The sequence below is a fragment of the Lutra lutra genome, chromosome 7, assembly GCF_902655055.1.
Source record: "Lutra lutra chromosome 7, mLutLut1.2, whole genome shotgun sequence".
In the NCBI taxonomy this organism is placed as follows: Eukaryota; Metazoa; Chordata; class Mammalia; order Carnivora; family Mustelidae; genus Lutra; species Lutra lutra.
In genome coordinates, this window is record NC_062284.1 from 113,765,017 (window position 1) to 113,781,282 (window position 16,266).

A 16,266-nucleotide genomic window follows, 5' to 3' on the forward strand; every position below is an offset into this window, starting at 1 on the left:
TTTGTTCTTCAGTTACCTGTGACTCATTGTGTACTTTTAAGGAATGGAATTACCTGTTTTTTGTATTCTCTTTACAGCCTGAAGAGTTGAGAGAAATCATTGAGAAGACTAGAGAAATGGAGCAGAACAATGGCCACTACTTTGACACGGCAATTGTGAATTCAGATCTTGATAAAGCCTATCAGGAATTGCTTAGGTTAATTAACAAACTTGATACTGAACCTCAGTGGGTACCGTCCACTTGGCTGAGGTGAGGGAAACATCCATTCTGTGGTATGATTGGACTTATCTGGCAAACTGCCACTAGGAAGAGAGCCCTGATACTTCAGCAAGACCCTGAGGTAGCAGGCCAAATAAGCTGTAGACCTGTTCTTTGATCTCAAACTAGTGAGAAAATCCCCTTAGGCAATTTGTGCATAGCAGTCTTTATTCTCTGGACGTGGCTTGAGATTCTTGCCTCCTCTGAGGATTCTAAATGGAAGCTTTCAATAGACCAGTTCCATTTTATCCCTATAAAAATGTTTTAATTATGTTTTCACCTAACTAGATCTTTTCTGCCTGGTCCTATTTCCATGAAAAACTTGTCTGTATATATACAATGGTCCATGTCTCACATAGTTATAAATATTGATGCTATTTAACAGTTAACTTAAAGGACTTCATGGGAATGGGGTGAGGTGGGGGACGACTGTGCTTCCGTGTACCGGGCAGGACAGTATTTGGTTAGAAGGCTTGTTTTGTCATCAGAAGTATTTTCCTAAAATGGTGCCACTTTGGTCTCAAGCTATTCTGTTAGGCTTAAATTCATTTATGTGTCTTTTAATTCTGAAACATTCCATTAGAAAGACCAGTTTTTTAGCTCAGACTATGTGGATCAGATTTCATGGCACACTCAACAGATTCTGATCTAATTAAATATCTTTTTAACGATTTTCTGAAGTTTTTGCTTATATCGTCACAAGTGATTCTGTAACCTTGCATCATTTCTGTGATCTGCATAGTACAATAGAATGTGTAAGTTACACTTTTATGAATGGCAGATGGTCATATAAACTGTTGATGGTTAGTTTTTCCTCATGATGCAAATCGTTTTTCATATATATGAGAGGACACAGCACATTTGACAGTTTTGCATTTTTTATATATGAGCACAGTATAATTTGATGACTGTGCCATATATAAGTAATAAACTGGAATTGTGGGATGAAATGTGGGAGGAATATAGCTGCTGTACTGTATACTAATATTTAATAGGTTGACAAATGGTCATCGATAACTCATTTAGCATTGGAATAAAATTATACCCAAAGGAAGATACTGTAACAACTGACTTTGAGATCACAAGGAAAGGATGACCTGAAAGTCATTTGAACATTATAGGAAAAGAACATAGGTGGGGGCGGGGAGTTAAGCATACAGAAGCAAGTTTTTATCCTATCAAGTTCTGCCTCTTAATGACCAGAATGCAATGTCTTGCTAAATCATAAATGTTTAAGCTAATGGGATTTTCATACTGTCTCTATAGCTGTAGCTTTAAAATTCAACTTCTGTAATTGGTATGGAAAGTTAATTTGTAGTCTTTTCAAGCCTTTAGGGATGGTGTGATGTGTCAAAGGACCTCAAATGTGAATGTCTTGATTTTATTTTTATGACTTTAGCTACAGCATTTCCTGTTCCCAAAGCAAACACTGGAATAACATGGAGTTGTCACTTAATTTAACGTAAACAATTGTTTTTAATGAGTAGTTTGTCTCATTGTCGTGTATATATTTGATTTCTATGTAATTTTACTTGAACAAATGTAGATAGTTTATGTTGCCTTTTCTGTTCAAATTTGCATGGCCTTCAAGTTGGCTGCAATGTGTCTTATATGGAAATACTTTCAAGATAACCGTTCCTTAGAAAGAAAGTAACATTCCTGGGTCAGGGGAGGAGTTGCCATACTTTCTTTACAGATCTGAAACACTCCAGTTTAGGACAGAGAAAACCAACAATATTAGCACTTAATCTTTTCAGTTTTCCAGTTTACTTTCTCTTAAGGAATGAAAGGTAGTCTATGGTAGACAGTGGAGTTTTATGAGCTGCTTTTCGTAACTGACAACTGTTTTCAGCCCTAAGATCTAAAAGGTTGGCAGTTTAAGCAGCTGTTGTGCCGGTTCCGGAGTTAGCCTGCAGACCGTAGAGCCACACGAGGGCCATGTGCTTTCACAAACAAAGCCCCTACACCGAGGCACATGCCATGTCATACAATACTCTTAGCTGACAAGAGAATTTGGGAGTCAGTGAAGTCCTATAGTTCTTATCAGCAATGGGAGAGGGATAGAAATTTTTCTATCCCAAACTTTTCTCAGTCTCAGTGACATGGATGTGTTGATATTCAACACAATCCCTAAACAAAGTGAAAACTTAGTGGCTGGCTCCCTTAAAAAAAAAAGGAAAAAAAGCCTTGCTAATACACCCAGTTATCCAGCCACTCTGGCCAGTTCCATTTCCTGTCCTTTGTGGCTCTGACTGGAGACTCCAATGTGGGAGAGGTGTCATCCATTTAACGGAATGATAGCAGTAGTTAATGAAATTCACATTAGTTCAAATAAGGAAATAGCTTCCCTTGCTAAGTTTTCATAAGTCAGAACAAATGCAAAAGAATAGTATTTAGACTAATCCAGATTTGCTTTACACGAAAAATGTAATGTCTGGATTTTCTTTTTTCCTTTTCTTATGGCCTAAGGAATAAGTACTGATAAGGAATAATTTGAATGTAATTTTGTGAATGTGTATGGAAACTATAAACCAGGGATTTAGCCTTAATAAAAGGTAACCTTTCTGACATCTATTGTTAATCCTCCTTTGTACTCTTACTTGTATCTGCACTCTTATTTTGAGTTGTCATACTGCACACTGTATTGTGAAAACAAAGTAAAATTATATTTCAAATAAAACCACTGAGTACGTCCTGTGTTTATGTCCTCTGCTGTTCAAGGTTTCAACTCGCCTAACCACTCGGTTTGTAAGTTTTTGCCAGAAATAAGTCCACTTGGAAACTGAGTGAAACATAAAATACCTTTTAATTTATTCATGGTGGGGGAGTGCCCCCTATTGGCACAGATGTAGGTTCTGGTTCCTTGTTTTATTAAAGATAACATAACACTGTGAACTTAAACATTTTCAAGGAAAAAAAGAACGTATGTAATACTCGGCCAAACTCCATTTCTATGCAGCCAAGGATTTGAGGGGACAAAGACTAGGATGTGAGTTGACAAATATATAACATTCACTTTCCTACCGCACCACTACATTTCCCAAAGGAGGCAATCATACCAACAAAAAGTGTCACACATACACACCTGCTACCCATCTTTCTATTCCTGATAATTTCCTTCCCCTATGGATCACATCACTCCACACAACAAATTTGGTTCACTGTTTTCTTCTGATTTCTAGTTAACAACATGCTAACACCACAAAGTCATCCGTAGTTTTGTAGGGAGTTTAGCCAAGGCCAATACAAAAGAGCTTTAAGAAGCCACAGGAGAAATCTAGGTACTTCTCCTGCCTCAGCAGGTGAAGGTGAAGAAGAACTTTACCTGAGTGAAAAACCATTAAGTAACCAGGGCTCTCATACAATTCGAGCTATTTTTTGCCTCCTAGAGAGGCAGTACATACTGCTTAAGAACCAAGGACTGCATCCTAGCTCTGCTATCTGACCTGACAATGCCTCCGTTTCCTCTTCTGTAAAATGGAGAGAATAGTATTTACACTTCAGTCCAGTGTTGGGAGGATTAAATGTTAAGCCTTGAAAATAGGTTAACACTGAACTGCTTAGGAACCCACTTGTTGGTTTTCTAATCACTGCTAAATTACCTACAGAATAAAATGTCCAATTCCAAACAGGACTTGCCAAAACTCAGGTCCTCCAGAACAGGCCTTGGATCTTACCTTTACCCAAAGTTTTAAATATAGGGGAGGCAAAAAAAGGGGGGGAGGGTGGTTAGAAGGGTATAAAAACACTTAAAAAAATCCAGGCTGCCTGGATTTAAATCCTGGATTCACCACTTTATAGCTTTTTGACTTAGAACCAATTACTCTAGCTCCTTGTGCCTTAAAATTTTCTTCCATGAAATGTGGGATTAAAATAACATGCGTCTTATGGTTTTGTTGTGATAATATAAATAAAATACTTAAAAGAGGGCCTGACACATAACTAAAGATTATTTTGTAGCAGGTATTAGATGTTTGCAAAATTGCTTGGGACTTTAAAAAGCCTAGGCTTGCAATATCAATTGACTTACATACAATACTGATAAGCCAAGTGTTAACAATTTCACCAAAAATTGTCCTATAGCCAATCACCTCAGAAATGCTCAGGACTGGGTACAAGAATCCCCGAGTAAACATGGATGGCTCACCAGCTCAAACAGCACAAAAAACCTCAGATCCTGATACGGCCACTCAAATGCCTCATCTTCCTATTTAATGGGAGACAGCAAGTGTTACTGCTTGTAAGATAAAAGTTACCTTGTTACGTACGCTCAGATGAGAATTATTTTTTCTTAGGTTAGGGAAGAAGTATTAGTAACCCCTCTTAACTCACTGGCATGTTTATGAGTACCCTGAAATTCAACAATCATCTCCATAACCTTATCAGGAAAACACACACTATGAAGGGGGAAAAAAGAGACTATCCATGTCCTACATGTCCGCAGACAAAGCTCTTGGTAGAGGACAATCCCGTGTGCCAATCTCAGGTTAAGAACGTGACTGATACTGTTAGTACATTAAGGAAAAAAAAAAAAAAAACAATTCATTTTTATATCATTTTACTGTTTATACCATAATCACATTAAAATTGGCAGAACTCCCATGACAGACAGGACAGAGACCTGTCATGCAAGGAAAAATAGTGAAGGTTTCATAAAGCTTGAGAGGAAGTACCAGGGTTACACAGGACGGCGGCAGCACTCTCAGACAACAGTGCCACAGTGTCGGAGCAGGAAGGAAGCGGGCTGCTACAGCAACAGCTGGCCCGAGGCCACTATTTCCTAAGGGGAATTTCCTAATATGCTTGGTAAGCAGATCAGTTGAACAGATGTACATGGAACAGGGTACTGCTTCTGCCGAATAAATTCTACAGGTTCCTGGGCAGGGTCTACAAATCTCAAGTGATAAATGGTTGCTGATTAGGATTTTGCAAAGGTAGCCCCAAAACCAACATCCAGGAAAATTTAACCACCAGTGAATTCTTAGGCCAAAAAATAAATAGCCACACATACCAAACCTACACATCGTGATTTAAGATGGTGCCATGTTAGGGCTTATGAAAGAACCAGAGCAGGAAAGATTATTCAAACAGAAGATCCTCATCCTTCTCTTCGGCCAAAAGATTAGCAGGTTCCATCACCTCGCCAGCTGCCCTCCGTTGCTCCAAGTCTTTCTCCGATTTTTCCTTGAGAATCTTTTTCTTCTCCTGTATTTTCTTTAACCTGTAAAACAAAAGGAAGGAATTTTCTGAACACTAATTCTAAGAAGATTTGATTCCGCTAGTTTTGTAACAAGGATCATAAACATCTATAAACTAGAACAAAATTTTATTTCAATTGCAGTGATCTATAACCCATTTTTAAAATAAAGATTTGAGGTAGAATATACACATTTTTAAGCTAATAATGGACTTTGAGGAGGGGGGAGAGAGACTATACACGTCCTACGTGTCTGCAGAGAAAGCTCTTTTTAGAAGATAATCCCATGTGCCAATCTGAGCATAAGACTGTGACTGATATTCTTAACAGTAAATTTTTTTTTTAAAGTCCCTATCCCAGACTCTAAACCTTGAAATCCATTCCTTGATAATGGAACACCTTTTGAGCACTCAGGCATTTATTAAAATTTTGGATCAGTTTGGAATACCACAATCCTGAATGTCACTGAAGGACAGGAACACAATAACCTTTCATAATTAAGATTATAAATCATAGATGCTACTTGATTATAAATCATAGATGGTCACATCTTTCCTAAATACAGGTCTTCACCCGTCTCCCACCATCTCTGAACCTGACACTGACCTCTGTACTACCTGATCAGTGTCATCATCCCTTCCAACTCTAATTGTTCATAACCAATTTATGTACATGCCTCATTTCTCTGAGTACTGTGCTAATTCTCCAAAGGTATGATTTATATTATTACATCATGCCCCCAAGTACCTTATACTTTCTCCTGGGACATGTTCACCATGCAATACATATTTGTTGACTGATTAATTCTAGTTTCTTTTTATGAGGGAGACACCCGATCTAAACTATTATTTCATTTTAAAGAATAATCAAGTCTATGAATAGTTTCCCCTAAGGGCCTACCTTCTTGGAGATGCCGTATTTTAAATATGTGCAAAACTTAGCACAGATTAGTCTCCAGAACCTTTGCCAATATTATGTCTCTTGCTTCGCATTTATCAGAATGAAATACAGGCTGTGTTAATTCTAAAGAACATAAGCCAACAGTCTCTGAGCAACTTGAGGCTTTAGAGTATGAAAAACAAGAAATTATCCATAACTGCCAATTCCAACAAACCTATAGAACTCTTCTCGCTCTCTCTCATCCAGCTCTGTGATGATATAAGCAAGGGTACGTTCAATCCGGGGAATGATGACTAGGGTTAAAAAAAATATATATGTGAGAACTTCAGACCTTTTTTTCAAATTGCCAATGTTCATCTGTATAACAGTTACTTTTTCTAATTGTAAAATTAATGTACATTTAATGCAGAAAACAAAAACAAAAAATTAAGTATAATCCAACCATCCTAAAATAACTACTGTATTTCAGTATATGCCCTGTTAGTGTCCTTTCTATGGACAGATAACATACACAATACACACAACACAATTCTATGGACCACAATATACACAACATTGAATATACTGAATTTATATGAACATACAACACTGAACCACAGATGTTAATTTAAATATAATCGCAATCCCTGTTAAAAAGTAGATCATCAAGCAGAGAGAATGAACTAAATTGAGTTTTGGGTTTGTCATAAGGTGCTGCACAGAGAATTTGCCTATCTGCTTCTAAAATGTGAACTCACTGAGAGCTGAAGCTATCACCTCAACCACTCTGTTTGGCTTGAGGTTCCATTTACAGGGTCTGGCACCAGCAGCTGGTCAGGAAATGTGCATGGAGTTTTTAAAAATGAGGTAAGTTCCTCTTATTTAACACTGAGAGCGCAAAATAACTTCTTTGCTGTTCAAAATTTATTCCTTTCTTACCTTAAAATTGAATGTTTCTTTAATGAAAACAGAGTTTCTTGAACGGAAGTATTGTGCCGACACTAAGCACAGTTATAGAATAATGAAAGAGGTGGGAAATAAATGCATCAAATGGGACAATGTTTAGGAATCAAGGAGAAGAGCAGGACATAAGGCCTACAGGAAAGGGATTTAAAGTTAAGCATGTAATGTGTTCAAAAAGATTACTGAATCACTGGAAAGAGCTAAAGAACACACTAGGCCTTTTGAAAAATAGTTTCATCCTTTATTCATAACCAGAAATGAATGAACACTTCAGAATTTTTAACTTAGCATTTCCTTATGTATATGGATTTGGGAGAAGTCACACAACTCTCTTAAAGCGCTTATAACTAACACCTCCCTGTGCTGACCCCACAGCCCAGCCCGCTGCGGATGCGGCATGGGCTCGTTCACCGTTTGATCAGTGCCTGATTCCCACACAAATGTGGAGCTATGGACAAGCGAACGAACAAAGCCTCACAGCAGCTTATACTCACCATGTTCAATGGCATTTACCCGCCTGTTGGTGATCTTAATGGCTTCATCCAAAGTAACAAAGGAAGTCTAAAATAAGAGGACAAATTAGTAATTTAAGCATGAAGTTTTCCTAATATCCTGTTCACTTGGCTTTACGCAGACTGCACCTGTAGAGAACATGTGGAAACCAAGACTACTTTTCAACAATTCCCAAAGAGCTAACACTACTTCCAGGCTGTTACGATCTGTTTACTTCAGATTTGCCTAAAGTGATAAAAATGGCAAGGGGAAGGAATCAGGCTCTATTATACACACACACACACACACACACACACACAAAGTGGCCACAAAGTGGGGGAAAATAGCTTTCAAGCATCAACCACATTATATTTACATTTAAATCTAGTATTGGCTGTTGCTGTTCTCACCCACCAAAGAGTGAAGCTCTACCAAGGCACATACATTTTGTTCGTCATCAGTAGGGACAATGGTGCAGAAGCCACCATTTCAGAAATCAAAACATCTCTGGGCTTGTCTCCCATAAAAATCATGAAAACAGCCTAAAGCACGAAGTGCAGGATGCTCTGATTCAAGACGTGACTCCTCCCCAAAGGACTCTCAGATATCCGACTAGACCCAGAGCTCTGGCTCTTTTGCTACTCACCTGCAGCGAAGCTAGTTCCACCAGTAATTCTACTGCTTTGGCATAATTCCTCTTTAATTTAGCCAACTGTTCTCCACCTCTGGCTAAACCAGTCAGCTCATAACCTGAAAGAACCAGTCAGACAACATTTGTCATTAGGGAGTAAATAATCTTCCCCATAAATTTCCCCAAAAGAAGTCAGACTAGGGCGCCTGGGTGGTCACTAGGTTAAGCCTCTGCCTTCGGCTCAGGTCAAGATCTCAGGGTCCTGGGATCGAGCCCCACATCGGGCTCCCTGCTCAGTGGGGAGCCTGCTTCCCCCACTGTCTCTGCCTGCCTCTCTGCCTATTTGTCATCTCTCTCTTTCTGTCAAATAAATAAATAAAATCTTTGAAAAAAAAAAAAAAAGACTAATACCACACAAGGAGAAACAAATTCACTGACCCCTGTTTAATGCAAACATGAAGTACCCAACCCACTCCCCAGGCCATGCTGAACAGTCAATATGTTTGTTTTTTCTGATGTGTGATTTTCAGCATTTATGTTTTTATTGAAAATACAGTGTAATATTAGTTTTAGGTGTTCAATATAGTGATTCAACACTTCCATGCAGTGCCTGGTGCTCATCACAAGAGCGCTCCTTACCCACCACCGCCTAAGTCACCCCTGCCCCTGCCCCATAGCCATCAGTTTGTTCTCTATAGTTAGGAGTAACAGTGAATGTGTTTTTCTTCCCAAGGAAACTATTCTAAATATAACTATAGGAGAAGCTTTTAACCAACCTTCACTTTATCACACTGGCCCCACTGCCTCACACCCACAGTACAGTGCCACGCCGGTAACAGGTGACTCTCCAGCTCGCTCCACTTCTTCAGTGGGGCTACCCTGAACACTCTATGTGCACCAGTGGGAGAGGAGGGCCAAAAACTGTTTCTATGAAAAGAACTTGATTACTTTGGAAAGACTCAATAATGTTTACTACCCCAAAAATGCTACCAAATTAGGAAATGCTAAAACAATTTTTAAAAATTGAGAATGAGCTATAAAATCTAGGAAGATTTAGCATTCAGACTGCATCACAGAGTCTAAGACCTTATTTTACTTTAAAGAAACTCAAACTGGAAATTATAAACAATGCATTATGGGTGTAGTTTATGCAGAAAGACAACACAGAAGTCTAATTAGTGGATTCATACCCAAAGCTCACGGCCTTGTTTTTTTTTTTAATGGCAAATGACTGTATGTTTATGTATTTCTAGGTTAAAATAAAGTATTTTAGGACATTATAATGTTTTGTGACTCTCTGCCATAACACTTTTGTTAACTAACTCCTACCCCAAGTGCACCATATGAGGATGCTAACACTGGAACCGCTAAACTCTAAGAAAGTCTATTCCAGCACCCATTTTCCAGAAAAAGATTCCTTTGAAGAGGAATCTAGAGAATCCAGAGACATATACTACCCAAGTGTCACACTTACTATCAGTTCCTTCATGGTAATGTTCAAATACTGGCAAAGTAACACCTGTTAAAACACAGAAACATGTAGATTCACAAACATGTCCTTGAAGTACTGTTTCTTAATCACCATTGTTTGTCGTGTTTCTTTTTCAGCAAATACTCAAAAGTCAAGAGACTGTCTGGAACTTAACTAGTTTCAATGAATTTAGGAACCTGGTACCCTAAGTGTTCACCCCTATTAATAACCAAATTATCCTGAGTAATAAGAGCTCAAGCTGTTACAGTTTTCTTTCCTTTCAGCTTTGAGATATATGTAAAATGTGAAAAAAAAATGCACATATTTAATGTACAGATTTTTGATGAAATTAGATATATGTATACACCTGTGATACCATCACCACAATCAAGGTAATAAACTTACCACCTCCAAAAGATCTGTGTCCCTTTTCTTGTTTGTGTGTGTGTTAATACTCAACACAAGATCTACCCTAAGTTTTTAAAAACACAACACTGCATTGTTAACTACAGGCACTACATTGTACAGCCAATCTCTAGAATGTATTCATCATGTATAACTCACTTTATCCCCATTTCCCCCACCCCCCATCCTCCGGCAACCACCAGGTACAAAGATTCTAACATGTAAAGCAATTCAACATGTTCTAAGTAGAAGAGATTAATTAGGACATGAAGATCTTGCTGTATAAAGAGGTTCATTTTTTAAATGTCATCTTTTCTTCCGAAGGATTCTAAAGCGTTGAAAAATTACCTGCTACGTTATCTTTCTTAGCTCGGATCTTCACTTGGGCTTTATTAACATTCTGGATAACTGTGGTACTGCGGAAAAAGAAAAGGCCTTGATTGTTGAGATTTTAGAGTAAGAAATAAAACTACAGGGACTCATCAGGCAGTTTCAACAGGGTGAGATGGCACAAGTATGTTTGGTAACTGTCTTTCCAGCAAAAAATCACCGCTACCAGAGTAAGGCCTCAGAGAGCAAAGGATGAACAACACTCAAAACATGACCATAAGAAACCAAGAAAGAACAATCTTAAAGTACCCGGATTGCTTGAGTTTTCAGTTAGGCATGTGGTGCCACAGGTATGACATTAAGGATTTTTATTCAGGTAATGTAATTTAGAGACAACTCCTTCCTTCTAGGTTTGCTGTCCAAACTTCTAGATTTGGCTTAGTCGGATTTCGATCCCCTTACCCTAGAATGTAACTTCCATCCGGTTTTGTCAGACTCCCCAACCTGTTCTTACCATAAAATAAAGTGTTTTCACCATAACCACCCTCGAATGCACTCACACACCACTTACATACTACTGAGTCCCTCCCTCCGCCAGAGAAGTCAATGCAAGCGGCTCTTCTACCAACACTGGCAAAAATTAAAGTCCAGCTCTTCAAGAGACCCTATGCCCCTGAGGCTGTCAGACCTGCCAGCAAAGGCTCCTGAATAACACAGACTAGGAATGGAGACACTGCACCACTGGGTAAAGACAACTAAAATAAAAAAACCTGGAAAACGAATTCCACCTCTGTCCCCAAATAGCCATTTGACCTCAGGAAGGCAGTAAATTTAAAGGAAGAAGAAGAACATTTACCTGGTTTATCACACAAGCTTATTTGGGGAGAACCACACAACATAACTGGCAAAACCCCCTTGGAAAGCAAAAACTAAACCATCTTACACGCTTTGTATATAAAGCATATGTTGACAGCACAAAAGCCTTAGAATTCATGCCCTTTAAACCAATTCCATTCTCAAACTTATCCTAAAGAAATACTGCTACAGAAACTAAAATATGTATGCATGAAAATGTTCATGGCATCTTTTCTAATATTCCTAAAATCTGAAAATCAACCCGAAAGTTCACCATTAGGAGAAAGAGCTAATAAATTATGCACAACTAGAGAAATGCTATACAGCTACGTGAAAATAAGGATGTTTATGATACAATGTTAAATGAAAACGGACTACAGAATGTTAAGTATCCTGTGCCTACAACTCTGTACCAGACATAAGTGGGTGATGATAAAGACACTGGTGTTAGGGTCACAGAGTAATAATAAAGAACACTTCTAACCCCATCATTTATCTTTAATGCTTAGATATTTTTTAAGAGTAGCTTTTAAGGGAAATTATGAACATGAAAGCACTCTGATTTTTCAAAACACCCCATTAAGTCTTCTTACCTGAAGTCCCCTGCTGTGAACTTGGCCTCAGCAAGTGAGAAGGCAGCTTCTCTCATCACTTCACCCATCAACATTTTAGTCTGGAAAAGCATAAACCAAGAAATAATTCAACCACGTTTCTTACAAGGATTAAAAAAAAAAAAAAAATCATGTTCCTTTAATAACCAGTATTTGATACCAGGTGTGTGTCTAAAATATTGACCTGATAACAAAAATACCCAATTGTGCTTGAACAGTTTTGGTTATGGTCACTAATAGTACAATACCATGTGTTCTATAATTAAAACATCAGAATAAAGACATCAAGAAATAGAAAATTATCTTTACTGAAGGACCCCTCTTATTCCTGAATGGGTCCATACTAATGTGCTCAAATTAATCTCTCAAATTCACTGACATGCAGAAAAAATCTTTTTTTTTAAAGATTTATTTGTTTGACAGAGGGAACACAAGCAGGGGGAGTAGGAGAGGGAGAAGCAGACTTCACGCCAAGTGGGGAGCCCAATGCAGGGCCCAATCCCACAACCCCAGGACCATGATCTGAGCCAAAGGCAGACACTCAACCAGCTGAGCTACCCAGGTGCCCATGTGCAGAGAAAATCTTAATGGTATAGTGATTCTAATATAAACCTGGACTATTTAAAGTTTGAAAAAGATCCAACAATCTTTTTGAAAGAAAAAAAGGGCAAATGGGCAGAGTTGCCAAGTATTAAAAATAAGAAAATACATCCAATACAGGGACAAAATAAATCAATGAACTATAACAGAATTCAGAAAAAAGTCACAGGTCTCTACGGAAATTTAGTAACATGAAGAGACCATGCACCTGGCCGCCCACTTACAAAACGAGCTTGTCCCTACCTCCTTACATCACACACTCCAGAAATTCTTAAAGTTAAAAAAAAAACAAAAAACTATAAAACATAGAATATTTTCTTAATCTTTTTTAGGCCTTTCTAATAATTATTAATAACCCAAAAGCTGTATTAAAAAAAAAAAAGACTTAACAGATTTGACCAAGTATTTTTTTAAAAAGGCTAGAGAGAAATACTATAAGCATTTTACACAGAATATTTGTAGAACTTCTACAAAAAGATAAATAAAAGAAATTCACCAAGAAAAATCAAATTACCTGTAAACATGAAAAAATGCTCAACCTACAATCCAAAGTAGTGCAAATTAAAAGATATTAATTTTAGGGGCACCTGGGTGACTCAGTCTGTTAAGTATACAACTCTTGATTTTGACTCAGGTCATGCTCTCAGCGTTGTGGGATCAAGTCCTGCATCAAGCTCCATGCTCAGCATGGAGTCTGCTTGAGATTCTCTCTCTCCCTCTACTCCTCCCTTGGCTCACTCGCTCGCTCACTCTCTCTGAAATAATAAAAAAAAAAAACTTTTTTAAAGTATAAAAATTGGGGCGCCTGGGTACATTTGCAACCCTATACCACAATATTAATATACTTATAAAACCAGAGAAAATACTTAGAACTGTGGTTCCCCAACAATCCTGTAAAGAGGTCCTTTGCACAGACTCAGCAGTTGGAGCGATTATAACTTCAGTGTAAGTGTGGCCTATGACAAGATGTTTCCAGACACAACAGAAACATTAACAATGCAAGATTATGGGCAGTAAGAAATGTTTTACCGGCAACACATATGGCAAATCTTCAGTTAGCAAAAACAGGGTAGTGGTTTAGTCCCCATGAGCTAATATCCTCCCTGACTTTGGTATTTTCCCCAGGAGATGAAACCATTTATTTTGCTCCTTCATATCATCAGAGGATATGACTATGTTGTACATACACCCTCGCTAACAATCCTACGTCAACAATCAACATACAGCTCTTTGCATGTGCTGGGCCCTGACCAATATATAATGAAGGGTTAAGAATACTGGATGTGAGGGGGAAGAGCAAGATGGCGGAAGAGCAGGAGACTTAAATATCATCGGGTCCCAAGAGTTCAGCTAGTTAGTTAGCATTCTAAACACCTACAAACTCAAGAGATCAAAGAGAAGAAGACCAGCAATTCTAGGAATAGAAAATCAACCACTTTCTGGAAGGTAGGATGTCCAGAGAAGTGAATCCAAGGCGATACACAGAAAGAGAGACCGTGGGGGGGAGGGGTGAATCCCGGCAAGCAGTGGAGCACAAAATCAGAACTTTCAGAAGTCTGCTCCACTGAGGGATGTCACTCCAGAGGCTAAGTGGGGGGTGGAGCCCTCGTGGGAACAGTGTGGTCTCAGGACCTGTGGGGTCACAGAAAGACCTGGGGTACCTGAGGGTGGCGGAGCTCCTAGGGATTGGAGCAGGGAAGCCGACTGCAGAGATGGAGCCAAGGAGGGGCTCTCAACTCAGGGTTACCTTAAACCATGATCCAAGGCACAGTCGGGCCCCTGCTCTTCAAGTAGAGACCCTACAAGCGGCAGATCTGGGGTGACCCCCCTCCTTACTCCTCCAGAAGGAGCAGCACAGGAGCATGCAGCAGGAATCTGCTGGGTTTGGAGACTCTGAATGGGGCCATGCACCAGATATGGAAACACTGGGTCACAGGCTGGGTGAGCACAGAGTGCGGTCAGAGACCAGGGATAAGGGAGGGATTAACTGCTTTTCTCTGGGGGTGTACTGAGAGTGGGGGCCCTAAGCTCTCGGCTCCCCCTGGCCAGAGACTGGGAGGCTGCCATTTTCATTCCCATCCTCCAAAGCGGTACAGAAAGTGTTCAGGGAGCAAAACCGAGCAGATTACTTAGCCTGGCCCCTGGCAAGGGCAATACAATTCTGCCTCCGGCAAAGAACATTTGAAAATTAGTACAACAGGCCCCTCCCCCAGAAGATCAGCAAGAACATCCAGCCAAGACCAAGTTCACTAATCAATGAGAACTGAGGAACTCCAGAGCTAGGGGAATATAGCACAAAGAATTCATGGCTTTTTCCCCATGATTAATCTTTAGTCATTCAAAGTTAATTTTTTTATATTTTATTTTTTCTTATTCTATTTTTTAAAATTTTCCTGTTTCCTATTTAAACATTTAACTATTTTCTCTTATCAATACATTTTTAAAACAATCTTTTAAAATTTTCATTGTTATATTCTACCCCTTCATTGTATTTGACCTTATTTTTTGTATACATGTAGGTTTTTCTTTTTTAAAATTTTGGGATACAGTTACTTTTAATAGATCAAAATACCCTAAATCTAGCACATGGCTTTGTTCTGGTCTCAGCCTGATCACATTCTTTTCTCTTTTTTTTTTTAAGATTTTATTTATTTATTTGACACACACAGAGAGAGAGAGATCGCAAGCAGGCAGAGAGGTAGGCAGAGAGAGAAGGTGAAGCAGGCTCTCCGCCTAGCAAAGAGCCCGATATGGGGCATGATCCCAGGACCCTGAGACTGCAACCGGAGCCAAAGGCAGAGGCTTAACCCACTGAGCCACCCAAGCACTCCTTCTTTTTTATTTTTTTAACCAACTTCTTATATTATCAATTCCTTTCTTAGAATCTTTTTTAATTTTCATCTTTACAGTCATATTCCAACCCTTCATCGTGTTTACCCTTATTTTTGTATACATGTAAGTTTTTCCTTCAAAATTTTGGGAGGCAGTTTCTTCTAACAGACCAAAATATATCCAAAAATCAAGTGTGTGTCTCTGTTCTATTCACCAGTATTTTTAAAAAAGGGGGGGATATATATATACACACACATATACATATGTATATACACACATATGTATGTGTGTGTGTGTGTGTGTGTGTGTGTTTCCCCCCCTTTCCTTCCTTCTTTCTTCTCCCCCCAGTTTCGGGTGTCTCCTAATTTGGTTAGTGTCTATTTTTCTGAGGTCGTTGCAACCCTTTTAGTATTTTGTTCTCTCATTCGTCTATTCTTATCTGGCTAAAATAACAAGGTGGGAAAACTCACCTCGGGGGAAAAAAAAAGAACAAAAGGCAGTACCAATGGCTAGGGACCTAATCAATACAGACATTAGTAATATGTAAGAACTAGAGTTCAGAATGACAATTACCAAGGTGCTAGCTAGGCTCAAAAAAAGCACAGAAGATACTAGAGAATCCCTTTCTGGAGAAATAAAAGCACTTTCTGGAGAAATAAGAGAACTAAAATCTAACCAAGTTGAAATAAACTATTAATGAGGTGTAATCAAAAATGGCGGCTCTTACTGCTAGGATAAATG

The 16,266-nt window shown here is 38.8% G+C and overlaps 2 protein-coding genes across 8 annotated transcripts in view; one reads left to right on the forward strand and one right to left on the reverse strand.

Annotated features, from left to right (window-relative positions):
• The window catches only part of PALS1 (protein associated with LIN7 1, MAGUK p55 family member), an 84,230-nt gene extending 81,291 nt beyond the window's left edge, over positions 1–2,939 (forward strand). For all 7 annotated transcript variants that reach the window (XM_047738424.1, XM_047738418.1, XM_047738422.1 and 4 more), the window contains one exon: positions 78–2,939. In XM_047738424.1, the coding sequence (XP_047594380.1) occupies positions 78–254 (177 nt within the window). In that variant the 3' untranslated portion in view covers positions 255–2,939. The remainder of the gene's footprint in view (positions 1–77) is intronic.
• A 107-nt stretch (positions 2,940–3,046) lies between these two features.
• ATP6V1D (ATPase H+ transporting V1 subunit D) overlaps positions 3,047–16,266 on the reverse strand; it is a 29,295-nt gene continuing 16,075 nt past the window's right edge. Inside the window, exons 3-9 of the mRNA XM_047738429.1 lie at positions 12,076–12,155; positions 10,646–10,713; positions 9,896–9,940; positions 8,437–8,540; positions 7,793–7,859; positions 6,571–6,649; positions 3,047–5,480 (exon numbers count right to left, since the gene is read on the reverse strand). Of these exons, the coding sequence (XP_047594385.1) occupies positions 5,339–5,480; positions 6,571–6,649; positions 7,793–7,859; positions 8,437–8,540; positions 9,896–9,940; positions 10,646–10,713; positions 12,076–12,155 (585 nt within the window). The 3' untranslated portion in view covers positions 3,047–5,338. The remainder of the gene's footprint in view (positions 5,481–6,570; positions 6,650–7,792; positions 7,860–8,436; positions 8,541–9,895; positions 9,941–10,645; positions 10,714–12,075; positions 12,156–16,266) is intronic.